Source organism: Papaver somniferum, chromosome 2 (genome assembly GCF_003573695.1).
Source record: "Papaver somniferum cultivar HN1 chromosome 2, ASM357369v1, whole genome shotgun sequence".
NCBI classification, from domain to species: Eukaryota; Viridiplantae; Streptophyta; class Magnoliopsida; order Ranunculales; family Papaveraceae; genus Papaver; species Papaver somniferum.
Window position 1 is genome coordinate 173,510,849 of NC_039359.1, and position 21,715 is coordinate 173,532,563.

The 21,715-nt window shown below is 37.6% G+C and overlaps 1 protein-coding gene across 1 annotated transcript; it reads right to left on the reverse strand.

Moving 5' to 3' along the window:
• Positions 1-17,935: 17,935 nt before the first annotated feature.
• Positions 17,936-20,662, reverse strand: LOC113349808 (cysteine protease RD19A-like). Its single transcript, XM_026593852.1, has 4 exons — positions 20,128-20,662; positions 19,906-20,025; positions 18,686-18,932; positions 17,936-18,501 (listed from the first exon to the last, which is right to left on the reverse strand). Exons 1-4 carry the CDS (start codon positions 20,605-20,607, stop codon positions 18,218-18,220), a joined length of 1,131 nt encoding a protein of 376 aa, XP_026449637.1. The 5' UTR covers positions 20,608-20,662; the 3' UTR covers positions 17,936-18,217.
• Between the last annotated feature and the right edge of the window lie 1,053 nt (positions 20,663-21,715).

Here is a 21,715-nt window from a genome sequence, read left to right on the forward strand (position 1 = left end):
TAGCCTTCTCTAAAAGAAATGCGGAAGGAGATATAGGACCACGTCCGTATAGAGCAAGAACTGAGAAAACTCCTGAAAGCGGCCAGCGCCGAGTAGAATACCGGAGGAGCAACAGAGGACACGGAAGAAAAGGAGGAAAAACCCATAGCCATGACGCAAGAAGCGATGGCCAAGTACTTAGAGATGAACTACAGAGTCGTGAAGCAAGATAACTACGATTTCATGGCTAGCCAGTACTCCTCAGAAATCACAGAACACCAATACCCGTAGGATTATACTTCACCAAAATTCAAGGTCTACAATGGCCAACGAAATGCGCGAGAACACCTCAGCCGATTCCTATCTACTATGAATGATCACGCAGCCAACGGGAAGCTATGCCTGAGGGAATTCCCAAAGTCGCTAACTGATAAAACATTCACTTGGTATGACAACCTAAATTCGGGAAGCATCATCTCTTGGGTGACCATTTCTGTTCTATTCAGCAAAAAGGAAGATTACAACTATAGACCTGAGCAAGTGCAATCAGCGCCCAGGTGAAGATATAGGAAAATATATTGCTAGATTTTGCCTCCTCACTCTGGATTGCCACGAAAATGTTAAGGAGGAAGCGCTAGTAGAGGAATGACCCCGTCGTTCAAGAAAAGCTTGTTCAACTTCCTCTTTCCAACGTTTGTCGAGTTGGAAGAAGTGGCAGCAAGGATCGCCGACTGTGTCGAGGAGCATAACTCGGACTACATTTGGAAAAATACAGTTAATATAGTATCAACTACGCCTAGGAACATCCGTGCAAACAATAACAGAGATGGATGGAGCACACAAGCGCTCCCTCCGCCCTTGCCTTGCAGTAAAAAGAAGATTGTAGGTCTACTAGAACAATGGGTAGCGAAAAAAGAGACCCAGCTGCTTCCCATAAAGACGAACCTCAGCGCCATCGACCAAAACGATGCAAGATAGTGCCATTTCCACCGAAGGATACAACATCCTACTATCGACTGCTACAACCTACGAAGTATGTTCCATAATAAGTTGGAGATTGGCGAGATTGAGATGGGTAATTCCGAGAATGGTAAGGTGGTCCAACATCAAGTTATGATGCTCACTCATGACCCAAACGGGGACGATTGGAGACCCTGGGATGACAATGAGGAAGAGGCTTGTGAGGTCGAGATGGAAAACCCTGCATTCACAAACACCATTGGAGTAGCTAGCAATTTTTCAAAAACAGTATTGGCCCAGCAATTCTTTGATTCCCTCGGTTTCAACGAGAATCAGATCAAAGAGGAGTCAAAGGCTATAGCAGCTATCGCGGCGGGAAAACCTTACGACTTCCTCCCCAAGGAAGCAATCGTGTTTACCGATGAAGATATATGATACCCAGGGGAACATCTTAGGACCTTGTACTTAACTGTATACATCAACAAGCAACCGTTGAAGAGATCCTTTGTATATGGGGAATCGTCCCCAAATATGATCTCTATGCACACGCTAGACGTCTTGGGGGTACAGCGGTCCGCGATCAAGATGCGAACTACTACAGTAAGGGGATTCGAAGGTCATACCCAAACAGCCGTCGGGATCGTCAACCTAGTCATGAAGATTGGACCGATCCGAGCCCTCACACCATTCTACATACTGGAAGATGATACCACATTCCATGTGTTACTAGGACGAGGATGGTTACTCAACCACAAGGTAGTGGCGGTCAACATACCACCAGCGTGTTAAGACCAATATGGGGGGAAAGCAGTACTGGAAACCAGCACAAGAAACCCTTTCGATCCCAATGAAGCGTACATGGCAGACGCCATCTTCTACGATGAACCAAAGGAGGTGGATGAAGTACCCGAAGTACGACTCACTCCACTCCCAAAACGGGGGGAGGAAGAAAAACCATAGCCGACCAATTTTGTATTTAGCCCATCAAGGATGGTGTTCCCCGCATAAAGAAAAAGGAAGAAGGAGGAGTAACCCAGGTTTCAGCGCTTCTCTAAACCGTACGGGGGACACTTATATCACTTATAACAGTTAACCGAGGGAGTATCCGCAGATGTGCAAGATTGCGCCGATGTGTTGATAAGCGATACAGAAACTCCCTCTGAAGACAATGAGCAAGGTTTAGCTGAGCTGCCTTATAACATAATTGATGATGAGGAACTGCGAGATCATCTCACAGACGAGACCCCTAGAACCACGGGAGAACGAGTACCTAGAGATATCGCTGCATATGGTATAGAGGAAATCAATATAGGAACGCAAGAGGACAAGCGCCCCATCATGATAATCAAAAGTCTAGACGAAGAAGAAAGGGAAGCGTTGATCGCACTAATCAGACTATAAAGATGTCTTCGCCTTTGATTACGACGAAATACCAGGACCATACAGCGAGCTCGTGGCCCCCAACCTCGGAGTGTCACCCGAGTTCAAACCTGTAAATCAAAGAAGCAGAGAGTTCCCTAGAGCCACGACTCTTGTGATAAAAGAAGAGGTAGAATGGTTGCTCAAGGCCAAGTTCATCAAACCTATCCAACACCCAACTTGGCTAGCCAACATTGTACACATAGTGAAGAAAAATGGATAGATCAGGTGTTGCGTGGATTATAGGGACCTAAACCGAGCATGCCCAAAATACGACTTCCCCTACCTAATATTGACATGACGCTTGACGTGAAAGGAGGCAAGCAATGGTACTCCTTCATGGATGGATTCAGTGGGTACAACTAGATAAGAATGGCTCAGGCTGACGCAAAGAAGACCGCTTTTCAAACTCCTTGCGAGTATTTATACCATGTGGTAATGCCCTTCGGTCTGAAAAACGCCGGCGCCACATACGAGCGCGCCATGACGTCCATATTTCATGATCTACTGCACCAAACGGTGGAGGTCTATTTCGACGACATTGTGGTCAAAACGCAAGCGGCCGAAGATCACATCTCACATCTAAAGAAACCTTTGAAAGATGCAGGAACTTTAAGCTTAGAATGAATCCCCTCAAATGCGCCTTCGGGGTGACGTTAGGAAAATTCCTCGACTTCGTGGTGACCAATGAGGGAATTCAGGTGGACCCGAGCAAGGCTGAGGCGATCACAACCATGGCCCCTCCAGCAAATGCAAAGGAACTGCAAGCCTTCATATGAAGGATATCATATATACGACGCTTCGTACCTGGCCTAGCGCAATTAATGACCGCGTTCCTTCCCATACTAAAGAAGGGTGTAGATTTTGTGTGGGGAGAGGAGCAGTGCGCCGAATTTGAAATATTAAAGCAGTGCCTGGTCATCCCAAATATCCTCAGACCTACGATAAGAGGAATCCTCCTCTATCTCTATACGGTGTTTACCAACTCAGCGATAGGAGCAGTCCTCGCGCAAGACAGGGGAGGGAACGAGTTATCACCTATTTATTATGTTAGCCGAGTCTTGCAAGACGCGGAATTAAGGTATCCACGCATATAACAAGCATGTTTAGCCTTCATCTACGCAACGCAGAAATTGCGCCCCTATCTTTTGACGCACGAGACCATCGTGGTAGCCGCGGCGAATCCTATAGCCTACCTGGCTTCCAAGCCTGTACTAATAGGAAGAACTGCTCGATGGATGTTACAGTTGTCGGAATTCGAGCTCAAATATTAGCGACCGAACGCAGTAAGAGGACAAGCAATCGTCAACCTAATAACTATGTTCCCAGGAGAAGGAGACGATGAAGTGCATGAATACATACCTGGCAAAGTAGCAGCCATGGATGTTAAAAAGCCTTGGGCTATGTTATTTGATGTATCATCATACGACACGGTTGGAGGAGCAGGGGTAGTGTTCAAAGCCCACGCGATGATCTGCTCTCGTATTCGTTCAAGTTAGACTTCCCATGCAGTAACAATGTTTCCGAATATGAAGGGCTAATTCTAGGACTCGGGATGGCGAAGGAACTCAATTTAGGAGGCGTAGAAGTTCAGGGTGACTCGAAACTGGTGACAAACCAAGTAAACGGCGAATTCCATTTCAAAGAACCGCACTTGGCACCCTATCGGGAAAAATCCCAGAGACTAATGAACCAGATGGGTTCAACATTATACCAAACAAGTATAGGTGGGAATCAACACGCAGACACTCTAGCAACCCTGGAAAGTAAGGTGCAGCTAAATGGCGAAGAAGAAGGCATGGTCACGATACGAATAAAGGAGCTACCTAGCACGTGGAAAGAAGACTTAGCTTTCGAGGAAGCGGACGAATGGAGGCGAGTATATATTGAAGACATGACTCGGATGGATGAGGATCGCGTGATGCCAACCCAAGCCTTGAAGCAATTTTTAATGATCCAAGAGGCTTTATACTATAGAGCTGCTGGAGGGTCTCTCACAAGATGTGTAAATAAAAGGGAAGCAGAAAAAAAATACTCCATGAGCTATACGAGGAGACACCTGCGCCGTCCATATCTACAGAAAACTTCAGAGGTTAGAAGTATATTGGTCAAGCATGTCAGCACAAGCAGCATCCCTCCAAGACAGTTGTTTCGACTGCCAAGCTCCGTCACAGCCCGTAGAAGTATGTACCATCGAGGGGGTAGATTGGATACAACCCTACATAGATTTCATCCAACATGGAAAGCTACCCAATGAAAGGCAAGCGGCTCTAAAAATCCAAAAGAAAGGGGGGCGTTTCTTCATGCATGAGGGTGTCCAAGAACCAACAGAAGTAATGACTCGGTCTCACGACGCGGAGCATCAGGGGATGCGAAATATATTCCCAAAACTTTACGAGGGAGGATTCTATTGGCCAACCATGGAAAGTGACACCGCAGAACATGTCCGAAAATTCCTAAGCTTCCAGACGCACGGAACCCTAATTGGGGCTCCCCACACTCAACTACGCAGCATAGTAACCCCGTGGTCATTCCATAGCTGGGGGCTTGACCTTATAGGACCAATCAACCCAACTTCCTCAAAGCGCCATAAATACATTGTAACAGCTACCGAGTATGCATCAAAGTAGGTCGAAGTGATACCTCTCAAAGTAGCCGCATTCATCAAAGAACATATCATTTATAGGTTCCGGGCGCCTATGATAATTTGATAAGATAATGCTAGGTCATTCGTAAACAAAGATGTGATCTATCTGCTCGGCCAATACAACATAAGACTGCACGCATCGACTCCCTACTACCCTAAGGGGAATGGGCAGGATGAAGCAACGAACAAAACACTCATCTGAATCCTCAGCAGAACCGTGCATGATCATCACATAGAATGGCATGAGCAATTACCATTGGCATTATGGGCGTATAGAATCTCGAAGCGCAGTTCTACAGGAGCATCACCATATTCCCTAGTCTATGGAGAAGTTGTGATACTATCGGCAGAAATAGCAGTTCCATCTGCAAGAGTGGCGATGGCCATCCATACGACGCCAGATGAAATAAGTCGTTTCTCCCACCTAGATACAATAGAAGAAAGAAGAACACGAGAAGAACAATTTTCAGAAGCCTACAGGAAGCGCGCTGCCAATTACTACAACCAAAGCGTAAAGGAGAGAACCTTTAAAGTGGACGACTTGGTCCTAAAAATTTCCCCTCATGTGCAGAAGAATGCAAGTGATGGTAAGTTTGTAGCAAATTGGGAGGGACCGTTCAAGATAAGGAAGGTAGCAGACAGCGGATACTACAAGCTTAGGCGAATTAATGGAACCAAGGTCAAATCGTCCATCAACGGCAAATGGCTGAAAAAGTTTCACGCCTAAGTCACTCAATGTATAAACATCTTCCCTAAGTAATAAAAGTAAGTTATCAAAAATGGTGTGAATCTACAAAAGGTCTCAGGAAAGTCAAAGGTGCCTGATTGACTGACAAATCTAAAAAAGGTCTCAGGAAAGCCAAAGGCGCCTGATTGACTGACAAATCCACAAAAGGTATCAGGAAAGCCAAAGGCGCCTGATTGACTGACAAATCTACAAAAGGTCTCAGTAAATTCAAAGGCACCTGATTGACCGACAAATCTACAAAAGTTCTCAGGAAAGCCAAAGGCCCTTAATTGACTTACAAATCTACAAAAGGTCTCAGGAAAGCCAAAGGCGCCTGGTTGACTGACGAGTCTACAAAAGCTCTCAGGAAATCCAAAGGCGCCTGACTGACTGACAAATCTACAAAAGGTCATAAGAAAACCAAAGGTACTTTCTTGGCGGAAAAAATCCAAGAAAAGGATGTCGCGGGAGACGCGTTTCACTAACGCCCACTCCACCCAACACCCTTCTTATACCCTTTGATAAAAAAAAGGGGGGGAGTTGGCGTGTTTCACTAAACGCCCACCTCACCCAACACTCTTCAATAAAAAGAGGGGGGAGTACGCGCGTTCTATCAACGACCACATCACCCAACACTCTTCGATAAAAAGAGGGGGAATAGGCGCGTTTCACTAACGCCAACTCCACACGACACCCTTCGTACACCCTTTGATAAAAAGAGGGGGGGAGCAGGCGCGTTTCACTAAACGCCCACCTCACCCAACACTCTTCAATAAAAATAGGGGGTAGAAGGCGCGTTTCACTAACACCCACTCCACCCGACACCCTTCGATAAAAAGAGGGGGGAGTAGGCGCGTTCTATCAGTGCCCACCACCCAACACCCTTTCTATCAACGCCCACCACCCTTCGATAAATAAAAGAGTGGAGAAGGCACGTTTCACTCAAGCTACATGTTCACATTCTTCAAGTCTTCGAGTAATACTTGTATGTCTCAAAATCTTAATCTTTCTAGCCTAACCTATACGAAGTTGTCTCAAGTATATAATCAAGCGAGTCTTTAATTGAGTTTTGTTTTACTAAAATATGACAACCAAACTTGACATACCAACGATTGGTGGGTTCAACCGAGCTATGCTCTAACAATCTCCCCTTTTGTCAATTTTAGTGACAAAACTCTTAATACATATGGATAAACAAATTACAAAAATTCATTATACATACGCTTGATTCCAAGTTTCAATAACACAATAACCTGCATATATTCAATCCATAAATGCCGTTGTTGATATTTAAATAACAAAGCTAATACTCCGCCTAAAGGTGAGATAGGTATATTTTCAATCCGCACATCTTTTTTATTTCCCTTTTGTAGTCCAAATAACTACAATCATCATATGATATGTTTATCCCTCTTAGCCAATGCTTTACTCTTTCGTTAGATATAACGTTTAAGCACAATTGTCCTTTCCTAAGTGATTACAAATCACTTTGTTTACTCCATATATTTCTCCCCCTTTTTGTCACAAAATGACAAAGGTCCGAGCAAATACTAAAACCGAAAGGATCTTACAAATCTAAAAGAATTGTACAACCTATAAGAGTTAAGCACCAAGGTTTCACATACCATTTTAGACAATCAATATCAAAACCGAAACTACAAGTAATTTGGTTTTAATATGTTATCAAGGAAAAAATTTCCCGGAGCAATTTTACCTAATAATTTAACAAATTGAATAAGAAACTTAGTTCCCTTGCTAAACCGGTTGCACAAATACAATCGCTTATTACGGATTGATCCTATATTTATGTCCAAAAATTTGTTTACTCTATTATTACCAAAACCTGATAATATTTTTTGAAATTCACTCAAGAATTTTTTGATAGAGTATAGAAAAATATATTTGGTCATAACAAGATCACTTGCTTCATTAAAACAGTCGTGGGGTGTATGAAGCAGTCCACTGTTAATAGAATAATTAACTAAAAAATCATTCTTTGTAATATTACAAAGGTTCCAAAACCGCAACCTAATTAGCGATATATTAACAGACTTTGGTCTGACAATGTATATACATATATTTGGGTAGCAAATCCAAAATATGTGTAAGATTCCAGATTTTTCAAACACAAGGTAGTCATGGTTCATACAATGAAAAATCTTATGGAGAATCTTAAGCAATTTCAACTCACCGCATGTCGTGTAGAGTATTGTATCATAATTACTCATATTAATAGTAATCCATACTATGAGATACAATTTTGTGATATCTGAGAGATTATGTAGGTAACCCAAGACGTTTAAAACCATAATCTCAGTTCCTAACAGATTTAGGAACAAGAGCATCATATACTTCCTCCGTGTCTTCCACCACGAAATTTTGAAGTAGTCAAATCCTGCTATTACGTTAACTGAATCATTCATTCGATTCAATTCTTATATGTTGGATAGCACCAAACACAGATTGCTAGATATTTTCGTGTTTGCCTGCTCTGATACCAATTGAAAAGACGAGGGTACCCAAATATATCACAATCTTAAACTTTTCCACCTATAAGTCCTCTTACTGAAAGTGATTCTCTATGGACTGGTTCGAGACGATACAACGAATCGGTATTCACACTTTGTGTGATCGTCTATGGATACGAGATCAAGACAATAGAACAATCAAAGTGTGATTACTTGATAATAGGTTCGGACTTAACCAAACTCTATAGGATCACTATCAAGTAATACAAAGTTAATGTTTGTGTAATTTACTTTAAATTATAATAAAAACAATTATAGTTATGGAAAACAAAAGTAAATGACACAGCAAGATTTTGTTAACGAGGAAACCGCAAATGTAGAAAAACCCCGGGACCTAGTCCAGAATTGAATACTCTCAGAATTAAGTCGCTATACAAAATCAAACCAACTTCGTATAGTTGAGACCAAGCAACTAAACCTATAGTTCACCTAGTTTCTTCAGTATCCCTGCGCTTCGGACATTCGATAAGTGCACGCACTGGAACAATTCCTTTGCTTCGTATTCCAAACAGTAAAGGACCAAAAAATCTGTTCGGTAACAATTCTATTCAATCTCAGTGATATGAGTTAGACAAAGGCTCTTATGTTTAATCCAAGAAACTCCTTTGTCGGGTTTAGATCTATCTATCCAACAACTACCAAAGTAGCAGAGTAATATAGGATATACCAAGATACTATATAGTGATGCCGATTTACGCAACTAATCAATCAAATCTATCAAGGATAAACCGATTATAGTTGGATCCCAGCCGATCAAGTTTTGTGCACACCAAATATATGAAACCAATAAGAAATCTTCTTTGTCTTCAAATCTTCTTTAATCTTCAATAAACACCTGTACACCACAACTTGAATCTCTTGTGATCAATCACGCACAGAACGGAGTCTGTTAACACTGGATTATCACAAGACGTTTTTAGATCTACAAACAGTTCTAAAGATCTCGTGGACATTTCGATCTAGTTTGATTGAATCTTATATCAGAAGAGAAGATTCTCAAGAATAAACAAACTAGGTGCAATCAAAGTTCAACAACCGTTAGTCAATCAAATCAAATTGAAAACTAATAATACTGTAATTATCTAGTTTCCCACCAACGATACTCGTAGAGATTCTTGATCCCACAGAAGTCTTTAAACGAGCGGTCGTAAGAGATTTCGCCTAATTAGGGTACTTTCCTCTCCGAATAGAAGGCTCCACCAGTAACAACACAACAAGGTAGTTTTGTTGGCTCTTATGATAGTTTGCTCGAAATGCAAACTTGGGTATTTATAGACCAAGGAAATTTGGACACCAAGGAATTTCTAAAACCGAATATTCTCAAGATATGCAATATATTTCCAAATCGGTTTTCATAATTCCTGGAAATGCTATGTCCAATATTAACTGAAATCTCACTAGAAAATCTCCAATTAGTAAAAGAACATTACCAATTTTTATTTTCCATAGATATGCATTTAATTGCTGGTATTTAAAAGCATATAAAATTAACAACCTTAAATAAAAGATTCTCAATTTATTCCGGAATCTCCTTTAGTTATTAAGGAATATCTTTGAACAATAAAAGATATTGTTACTGGACATGTTCAAAGTATGTTGACATCTTTTTCTTTGTAAATCCTTTTTCATATTTACAATCTTGAAACCGATTATACCACACTTCCAAACAAGTTAAAACTGGTTCATCTGATTTCCAAGAACTATGTGATTGATCAAATATCAATACACTAATCATGGGTTTACGGTTCTACCAAACACAAGGATCGATTCTACCTTAATATGGTTACTGGTACCGGTTACATCAGTTACCAGGTTCGGTTACATCAATTATCAGGACAAGTTACCATATTCTCATGGTATTAGTTGTGATCGGTTACACTAGTCACTAGGTTCGGTTACACCAATTACCAGGACCAGTTGCGCCAATTACAAGGATCGATTACACAACTCTTTTGTGATTGGTCATACCAATTACCAGGATCGGTTATACTAATTACAAATATCGATCATACCATCTAAGGTGATTACTTAGGATCGGTTACACTAATAAAATTCATACCAATACATAAGTCAGGCATTGTGACTAGTTTTACCAAGATACATAAAAAGTTATGATCGGTTCTACTAACTCACGCATATTGGTAATCCAAAGATATGCAGTGAATAATAATACCAATAAGCCTAGCGATTTCCCTTTCGATTCATAAAACAAGTTCATGAATGTACTTCCTTTAAACAAATGTAAACATTGTTTCCTAAGATGAAATCTTCACCTTTACCCATACACATAATCACAATAGCATTCATACGATTATGTCGATGTCTTATATACGAAGTTCAAAAGATAAGCGTTATACTTCGTATGCTAATTCCTTAACACTATGTCTACTAGAGTATAATCATTCACAGCTTCACAGTTATGTTTTCAATATAGCACGACTTGAAAGATACGTTGGGAATGAAACAGTTCAAGTAAAAATATTACTAACCTCAAAAGGAAGGATGATGTCATCGATGTAGCTTGTTACTTCTTCACATTCTTCAAGTCTTCGAGTAATACTTGTATGTCTCATAATCCTAATCTTTCTAGCCTAGCCTATACGAAGTTGTCTCTAGTATATAATCAAGCGACTCTTTAATTGAGTTTTGTTTCACTAAAATATGACAACCAAACTTGACATACCAACGCTTGGTAGGTTCAACCGAGTTATGCTCTAACAATTGACTCTAGAGATATGGTAATATGGATAAGACAAAATTATTGGAAGCACCGATAGAACCGGAAACGCCCCTTATTTCAAAGAGATGAGGAAGGGTTATTCACATTTCATTTGATGGTAAGAGGCGAATTGTAAACTAAGCAATGGTAATTCTACCCCCTGGGAAAAATATAGATGTCTCCTATGTTACCCATAATATTTGGAAGTATCGACGTAATTTCATAGTCATTCGGTCTGAATGCTACATGAAGAACATAAGCCATATGATGGAACATGGAGACATAGGATGTAGAAGATCATAACATGAGTGATTCGGCGGATTTGGGTTCCTATATATCCACTCATGTGGTACTTCAACATATGATTCATATAAGATCCATTTGTCTAGATATCATTATATATATCCAGAAAGCCGTATGCTTTGGAATATGCTTGTACAGTTTAGGAAAGGGTTTTTATTGATCAAAAAGAAGAATCTACTTCAACCTATGCCCTTAGGCACAGCCACACATAACATAAAAATCACACTTAGAAAGGATGGACAATTAGCTAGAGCAGTAGGTGTTGTTGCGAAACTGATTGCCAAAGAGGGTAAATCGGCCACATTAAAAGTACCGTCTGGGGAGGTTCATTTGATATCCAAAGACTACTCAGCAACAATCGGAAAAGTGGGTAATGTTGGGGGAACCAGAAAAGTTTGGGTAGAGCGGGATCTAAGTGTTGGATAGGTAAGTGTCCTGTAGTAAGAGGGATAGTTATGAACCCTGTAGACCATCCCCATGGGGGGGACCAATTGGTAGAAAACAACCCACAACCCTTGGGGTTATCTTGCGCTTGGAAGAATAAGTAGAAAAAGGAATCAATATAGTGATAGTTTCAACATGTAGGCTCCCCAACATATCTTTTATGAGATGATGTACCGGCCTTCCCAGGTCTCTGCAAGTTTTCCAAGATTGAGCTCAGGCCTGCTTGGCACTACTTCTCTAAGCACTAGGTCTTCGGGCTGAAACTCTCTGGGTTTTACAGTTCTTTGGTTTTTCCTCATGTTTCTCTGATGCTTTTCCATTTGTACCAGAGATTTTTCTCTTTTTAGGTTGACCTCTTCTAAGTTTTTGAATATAGGTTCATCATTTACTTCAGAATTGACTGCTAATGTCTTTGCAGTGGGAAACTTCAACTTAGTGTTAATAATGCTTCCGTTCTGAATGCTAATGAGAAAAGCGATAAAAATGTAGAGATTATTTTTGTTGATTTGTAATCCCATAACATTTCATGGAGAATATCAGCTCACATGCCTTTTTGCAGCATCCAACTTCTTTTTTATGTTTGCCATCAGAGTTTTATTGGGGATTTCTGATTCACCATTACCCTGGGGGTAATTACTGAACCTGTATTTTAAATTATAGTTCAAAGACTATTTAGATGTAAGTTTTTCAGGTCATACTTCACTTATTTTTAAACATAAATATCTACTACCAGAAAAATCTCATATAAGAGGTCTGAGTTGTTAGTTATGAGATAAAAATTTAAAGTCCTCGGAGTTGTATCCCTTTCTCTTCCCCTTTTGAGTTATCATACAAGAGTTCAGATAAAGAAAAGATTTTGAGTTTAGGATTTTACTTTTGCTGGATGTTCTATCTTCTACAGAATGACTCCAGATCGATTGACTTGAATTGTAGTCCTTTATCTGTTACCAGTGCCATTGGCATTCCAAACCTACAAATTATATGTTTCCAAATAAATCTTCAAATATCTTTCTCTGTGATTGTGACTACAGATTTCTCCTCAACCCATTTTGAAAAGTAGTCAGTGGCAACTATCAAAAACCTTTTGCCACCTGGAGCCTGTATTATTCAGGTGAGTTAGTTTTTAGGTGCTTTTAAGATCAGGGATTCCAGGTTGCTGCTTATTTCACTTATTGTGTTATGAGAAACTCTGAGCAGTAAGTTGATCCATTCACTCATTTAGGTGTGAGCTATGAGTGTGGATACTTTACTGTTTTGAATGGTCCCATTATGTGTAGTGCTCATTACACGAAAGGCGATGGACTCAGCCCATTGTATTGTAGATCAGCTGGTGCGTGGATTTTGCTATCATATCTGCATTTATTTTCATGTAGCATTACTTCCAGAATTCACAAGTCTTGTAACAGGTTATCTATGAATTATCATGTCCGGATTACAGAATTAGACTGGATTCATATTGCTTGTAAGTTTAATAGCTTTTTGTATACCCAGAATGAGATGTTTAGTAGTATTCTGAAAAGTTTAATATGTATGCTTCTATCCAGATGTGAATGTTCTGAGTCTACCATGTAGATTAACTAGGAGCTCAAAGTGTATGCTTTGCATAGTGATTTATAATTTAGGCTTACCTCTGGCATTTGTCACATGTCCTTTATTGTAACTTAGATCGAGAACACGCAAGCAAGTAAGCCCTGCGTGTATGAGGCCTTTATTGCAACATTTCTATTTCTTGAAAAAAAAGGGATGTGTGAAGTCCCTTTGGTAGTGATCCATGAGTTAGATACTACATACTTAAAAATGATTAATATAACACTCAATAGAAAATTTTAACTTATCAAAGTGTATTTGGTATATGTAAGACAAACGATCATCTAAAACTACTAACCAAGAGCTGAGAACTTTATCGGGTATAAGTAAATCCATGCAATTATCAGGATCTGATCGACATTCAAAGCAATCTAGATAAAGATATTTCGATACACATTTAAACAATGAAAAATATGCTCCTGAATAATCAATCATTTGAATCAGATAACCAGCAATATCACTATATTCGACTTATCAAAATCAATATCATGTTACAACAAAATCAATATCATGTTACCAAAAAAAGATTAGACCACAAAACCCCAAATTGCAAAAAATTCTGTATATAAAAATCAACGAAACCCTAAAAGTAAAAATCAACAGGTAAACCATGTTGTTTGGATCTTGCTTGAGTACTTATATAGTGACTCACCAAACCCAAAATTTCTATAATAAATTTTCTTGTTTTGGAAATAATATCAACCCCGGATATCACTATATTTTTATAGCATTTTTACAATGAGGATATCCGCTATATTCCTAGGTAGCCATAATTACATGTATTTATTTTTCGAAGTATTTCTTTCCAAAAAAAAATATCAAGCATATTTCCCTCTATTGTACTTTTTGTTTATGGAATGCTTAGACTGGGTCTTATGGGCATGCCCAATCTCTTCCCAAACGCAAAAGCCGTGGCCATAAGTCCCTCTTCTCACAAGGCTTCCCTAGTATGCGGGAATCCCAGCGGGAAGATTCCGGATACGGCTAATCATTTGCCGTGAAGAAAAAGTAAAAAACGGAAAATGATTGTCCGTTTCTTTCTTAAAACCCTTGCAACTTAGTGGGGCCAGGAGATATTTTATCTTAAAAATCGTGTAGATTATACAAACCGGATAACAATCATGGAGAAAACTAGTGGGACCAATAGAAAAATAAGTGGGGTTTCAGGTGAAATAAGTGGGGTTTCAAGATTTGGTGGACCCAACAAATTAGAAAACGACTAATGATCGTCCGTTTTTCTCTTAAAACCATGAACAATCACAAGAGATAGGATCTTCCCAGGATGATGTGTAAAGGCATTTGGAAGAGACTGAGAACCTCCACAAGACCCGGTCTTACCTTTTATGTTTTCTCCAAGAAAAGCTGCATCCATATCTCCACAATTACTTCTTTTTTTCTAATTATTTTTTTGTATTGTTTTTATATTTTTTCTATTATTTTTTTTGTCTATTTTTCTTTTGATTAATATAGATACTCAAAGTCTTACCAATGTGTTACTACCTCGAGAATTTCTTACGATGACTTTGTATTTCATTTATAACAACCACTTTTATGCGGAAGCAAAAGTCTACTGTGATCAATGTGTAATCATCCGGAACTCCAGGTATTTTGATTTTAAATTCCAGTTGCTGATTTAAGTTTGATTAGATATTTGTTAATTGTAAATGTAAATCGCAATCAAGGTAATTTAATAATTAGGAGATTGGGATTGTAATTAGGACGTTTGATTATAAATTATAAAAAGTGTAATTGGACTTTGAATTATTTTTTTAATCTTATGAATGATTTAAATTTTGTGAATAAATCATGATGAAAAATGCATAATTTTGATGGGATTTTATTCCAATTTATCATTTGTGAAATTTTAGCCGATTTGGCGATGTTATAGGATTTTCTAGAATTTATAAGATTTTGTTAAATTTATTTGCTTTAGGTAATATTTTTTCTTAAATGTGATTGGTCTAAAAATATTTATGGGCCAGAAAGATCTTTTCTTAAAATTTATTTTATAACATTACCAAACGAAATAATTTTCTTAAAATATTTTATAACATTGTCAAAATTAAAAAATATTGGAACCGAATCAACCAGAAGTGAGAATTAATCACAATCTCCGGTGAATGAGAATGGTCGAGATCCTATGTACCCAAATTCATATGTGCCCTCCGTACCCACCAATACAATTTCGCCATCTGTCGTACCATATTAAAATTTACGAACTCACTTTATTCTTTCCATATTTCACACTTATCGAATAAAGAAAGAAAATTAAACCAAGTTCTTCGCGTCTTTTGGAGGATGAAGACGACTCTTTCTATTTACGTTTTATATTTTTATAAAAATTAAAGATTAAAATTTGTATTTCTCAATCTTACAACAGTAGTAATATGACTAATTTCAGTTTGATTTTAATTCATCATAATTGAAGCTAACTAGCGCCATGGACAATCAAGGAACCTTTATTTCATGAGTTGTCTGGAAGAAATCATTACTAAACCGTATTCTGAATCCATTATTTTTCTTTACTTATTAGAGTCACCAGGCTTCCATATGTGTGTATATTAGCTCAATTCATGTTTTACCTTTTGATAAACCAAAATCTAATCAAATTTCATGATAAATCAAAATCTAATCCAATTTCATCTAAGATCTTTATGTCAAGAATAAATTTCCCTAGCCTAAAAAACAAATCCAAATGATCATCTCCCTTGGTAAAACGTAAACAAACTACATAGGTTCACAGTGAAAATAAATTCCAATCATTAAACCGTCAAAATATTGATTAGATTTTTGTTTGAAGTTGAAGTAGTTTTTTTATTTTCTTTAGAAGAACATATGGTTGTTTAGGTGGCAAGAAACTTTGATACTGGTAGAACTATATACTTAACCGAAATTGATCAGGTGACAGGAAATTTAGCATCTCAATTGTCTCGAGCAAAATGCCAGAAGGAAATTGGTTATCAATTTTCTTTCTTATTCGATGAGTGTAAAATATGGAAAGAATATACTGAGTCGGTAAATCTTAATATGGTAATACACATGACGAAATTGTATTGGCAGGTACAAAGGGCACATATAGATTTGGGTACAAATGATCTGGACCCGAATTAGAGAGCTTGAAAAAACTATGTTTTTATATAGAGAATATGAGTCACAAGCCACCTTTTTAGTTCACTAATAAATTATCTTTTCCTATGAAAAAAATGATCATTTTCTCATCAGATATTGGGACTAATACTATGGAAATGATCTACAATACAAAACATAAGGGGTTTTTGAGCTTGGAAGGATGGATAACATTTTGAGAGGCAAACATTGCATCCGACCATCCCAGTCACATCTCAGCTAAAGACATCCGATGGATACAAAAAGTTGTAACCTTTTTGTTATGAATTTAAATTGATTAGTTCCCTCATAATTAGGGTCATAAACTTCATAATACTACTATGTATTATGAATATGCATTGATTGGATTTCTTCGTTTAAATAAAATAAATGCAATACAAATTTCTTTTAAGAGTATTCTTTATCTCTTTTAAGGTTACAAAGACAATACAATTTATTACTATATTTGTTTTGAAAAATTAATCAAGCTTTGTCAATTAAGTAGAACTGGAAACAAAAAATACTTTGGTAGGAGTTTTTGTATGATCATGTTTCACCCTCCCTTATTTTGTATGTTTGCAGGAAGAAACCAGAAGTGAATCAAAAAATTATTTTTTCAAGATAAAATTAATAACACGTAAGAATCCTTTATTAAATAAACTAGATAAAAACTATTTACATTTTTTTTATTTAGTAAAATAAATTGGTATTAAAATGTAAAGGGTTGTTAAACAGATTGATGATACAATCTTAAAGATATTTGTATTAATCCAAGTTTCATGGAGCTTATGTTGTTTTGCTTTTGGTCATCAAAAATAAAATAATATAACACGATAAAACAATTTGACTTGCAAGATTTAATTTCAGTAATTACTCTTAAATCAGCTGCATTTAAAACCAATTTTAAAAATTGTTTATATCAAACTTCCAAATTCATAAGTTCTTATATGTGGAATATATCCTAACAAGATTTTGAAACCTAATTAAATATATTTAGATACATGTTGAATTACTCTTTTACTATATGTTTTTGTTAGATATTTATTACTACTCTATGTTATTTTCATGTCGTGCCGTTACGGCACAGGTTATTTCTAGTTGGTAATACAAGAAGCAATTTCCGGTCTATTATTAACCCAAACACCATTATCCTCTTCCTATTCAGCTTCTCCATTCTCCCTTCATTATCCTCTTCCTATTCAGCTTCTCCATTCTCCCTTCAAATATACCATATTTGTTTCCTGCTAACCTCGTTCCCAATTCGCTCCATGTTCTCACCTACTTCTGTTTAAGTATATGTCTTACAAAAATTATTGATTGATTTATAAGATATCAACTAGCATGTTTGGATATCAAAAGTATGGATCAGAAGCAGCAGTCTCCAAGTTCTATTTCTCGAAGTCGGTTTGAGATTCTCTACCCAAACTGACTTTTTAGTTTTTGACTTCTAGCAGCCAAAAAAAAAAAACCGTGTTTCAAACAGAAAGCTTTACGTGTGTTTCTCTTAAAAAAAAATAGACAAAATGAATAAATAGCATGTACATTAATTTATATTCAAACATCGTCCATATGGGGAAGTAATAAAATTACAAGCAGTTCCTGATTCACTTTCAGATAAAACTTATAAGAATTCAGAGATTATAGTTTGAAAAACAACTTGATATAGAGAGAGAGATTAGAGAGGGGCCATATAATGTCACATCTTTTCATTCTTTATGTACAAGCAACAGAAAACATAATGAAGAGTTACCACCATCACTTACTATCTAAACCAGTGCGACGATTTTATCTTATATTTTCTATGGTTTGGCAGGGGTAGTATGGATCGCAGCCACACTGGAAACCATGGAATCAACTCCACATGCGTTGTGGCCTCTGCAGATTTTGTAGTAGCCTTTCTCTCCCCAACTTTCTCCCCATGAGTTCTTAATGATCCAGTATGGCACGTCCTTCATTCGGAGTGGAGCATGACCAGCAGAGCCGTACCCAACAAGTAATACACCGTGATTCAACCTGTGTGTACATATGTAAGGGCATGAAACTCCCCCAATGTATGTCTGCATCCAAGCGGCATTGATACCCACTGCACTCATGCAAAAAAATATGAAGAAATTGTTGTTAATATGCTGTTTATGCCTAGTCAGTGAAAATATACTCATATTCAAGAAGGATTCCCTAGTCAGTGAAAATATACTCATATTCAAGAAGGATTCCCTAGTCAGTGAAAATATACTCATGTTCAAGAAGGAAAAGGAGACGAGACAAACCTGCAAGAGGACCATGCTGAACAAGGTTTGCAGCAATTTGTTCTTCGTCTAAGGAGACGACACTGAAGTTAGAGACTGAGGCAGCAGTCTTTGTCTTGTCAAATTTGCATGGACCACGATCTTTCCCAGTGTATGGATAGTCTTCCTCCTTCTCCAGTCCACCAGCTTTGAGTGTGTATTCAAAGGCACTAGTCATCAACCCACCACCACATCCAGCATCACATGAACTGGGTGACTCTGCATCACACTGCAGTAGTAGAAAACTTTGATTTAATACAATTACATGGTACAGAATGTATAAATGAACTAGTATGTTTTTGACGTGTGAAAACGTCAACCCAACCTCCTACGCAGATTGAATTGACTTGATATAATTTGATATGTGCCAAAAACTAGACCGTAAAACCCTTAAAATATACAGTTTAGGGGTATTTGTGAAGACCCCTGAAAAAGAGGGGTATTTATTCAATTCCCACTTACTATAACAGTTTATGGTAACATATTAGATCATCAGTATAACAAAAGACTCTAAACTCAAATAAGATATTTTTTCTCCCAATGTGTTTGCCTTAAGGCGATCATCAACAAAGATGCATGAATATCAAAGAAGTCAAAAACTAATAAACAAAACAAAGATACATGTATAGCCTACACACGAAGTTCAGCTCACACCATACCACCTTATATTTCAAAAGACTAATAGACTGCTACTTGAAAATTATTGTTGATAAGTTGATTAACATGGTAATAAAATAGATATAATATGCTTGGGTTCATATAATTGAGAGGCGTTGTTTTCAGATTCAATGTCTCTTATGAAAAACCCAAGCATCAATTATCCCAATTGTTTTTCACATTGAAAGACTATCAAGCATCAGTTGTCTACATGTGAAAAACCCAACAAAGCAAGAGTTCCTAATTGCAGGTAAACTCATATAAACCCAAATAAAACCAAAGATTCAACATGCCTTCACCATGAAAAACAAAGAAATTACACAGAATCTCTATGCTTAAGTAAGATATAATGTCCAAAATTCATGCCTGACAAACCCTTCCTAAATCAACCATCAAAGAACATTCAAAACAATAATCATCAGATAAAGTACGACACATAGAAAGTCAACCCTGTAAATTCAACACGCAACAATCAACCAATTAAGCCTTGACAGAATCAAACAATTTCATAACTTGAAAACAATAAGGAAGGATCAGTTACGAACCACATGATCACAATCCACTAGCTGTTGCTCACTGAGGCTAACAAGTTTCCCAGTAGCGAGAAAATTAGCACCTTCCAAGGCTCCAGTTGCGCTGAATGACCAGCAAGATCCACAAGTACCCTAATTTTACAAAGAAAAAACCCACAGATCAATTAAAAAATTCAACCAATTTTATTTTATTGAAAAAAGTCTAAAAAAAAGAAGAAAATCAATTAGTTATACCTGATTCTTAACACCAGTAACAGCACCATGATCTCTCCAATCAAAATCAGTAGGAAGATCTTTAGTAGGTAAAATAGGAGCTTGATTAGCATCAGAAGGAAGATCGAGTTTCCTTCTTAAACCCAAATAGTTTCTCTTAAACTCTCGAGGAGTTAAATCAGAAAACTTAGTAATCCCATGAACGGCAGAAGGATCGAACTTCTGATGTCTTTTAGCTCTTAATAAATTCTTTTTAAATACCTTCAATCTATAAGCATGTTCTTCAATATCTGCATATACTTTCCCAAACTCTTTGACAAAATTTGAAAAATGGTGCTCTGCGTTTAAGATTAAATCATCAAGTTGGTTCGATGATGATGATTCTGGTACTACCTGACGAATCAATAGATCTTGTGTTTCTATTGATTCTTCGGTATACGCAAGAACAACTGCAGTTGTTGAGAGAAGAATCAGTAAAACGAAACGAGAAGAAAACTCCATGATTATTGTTTGCACAGAGAAAATAGGAAAGGAAAGTAGAGAGATATTTTTGCTTTGGGGTACTCGGCCCACTATATGTAGCTTTTCTACATTATCCACTTATTGGGTTGGAGGAATATCAACCAATTGATTAGTAGGTAGGACTTGACCGCTGTGATTTTGACACGTCTTTTGGCGACATTTTATTTATAACGAAATGGTTATTTTTCTCTTGTAACTCTTGTTGCTTGCGTTTTATTTTTATAACGAAATGGATATTTTTCTCTTGTTGCTTGCGTAAGTGGTGAAGTCAGTGGGCCAGTATAAGCGGACTTTTTTCGTTCATTCTTTAGGAAGGTTCGTTGGTTGAAGTGAGTGAAGTCTACAAGGTTTGAACGGTGTAGATTTCATGTAATTCTTGCATCATCATCGCGTGGTTTAAATGGATGATCAATTGATCATCCTCATTCATCTGAATTGTTCCGACTGAAAGAGGAGTAGTGGATTTCCGTTTGTCGGTTAAGCCCATCTAAATTAGTCGGGCTTACTTCTTGGGCTTTGAATCCTGTAATGTATGATTAGTACGAAAGTTTATCATGATGCATGACCCCCTAGTTTAGTACACATCAATATCCTAAAAGCTCATTACCATCCCTCGTTCCAGAATAAAACTAGTACTGGTGGAGCTTACCCTCCTTTCCATTGGCTAGTTATCGTAACCACTTTTTCTCATTAGATCGGAAAAAAACTATTCGTGTTCGTTGGATAGAATTTGGTGAAATATTGTGCGTTGTTCGGCAACGTGCGATGTAGTTTGGGTAGGTGGTCGATACACACCTGGCGTACGATTCTCATTATTTTTTATGTCCAATCGCTAGATGACCAAGATCTTTGATTGGACGACCTAAAATTATTACGTATAATTACACCGAGTTTACATTTATTTTTTTAAATTACAACCGTTGATTTTTTAAATTACATCCGTTAAATTTTCCAGAAAAATTACTATATGTTGTAGTTGAATAATAGGGGGAAAAGGAAGAGGCAGAGAAGAGAAGGATTTCTATTGATTAACCTATTACATAGGTAAAGTATCATTTATATACATGTAAAAAGAAACCCTTGGGAT

What these genes read in the sequence shown, in the direction of transcription:
- LOC113349808 (XM_026593852.1), bottom strand. Translation starts at nt 20,607, where the DNA reads ATGGAGTTTTCTTCTCGTTTCGTTTTACTGATTCTTCTCTCAACAACT. An exon ending in TTACTGGTGTTAAGAATCAG is followed by an intron (nt 20,026 to 20,127) that starts GTATAACTAATT and finishes TTGTAAAATTAG; the next exon opens with GGTACTTGTGGATCTTGCTG. An exon ending in TCAGCATGGTCCTCTTGCAG is followed by an intron (nt 18,502 to 18,685) that starts GTTTGTCTCGTC and finishes GCATGAGTGCAG; the next exon opens with TGGGTATCAATGCCGCTTGG.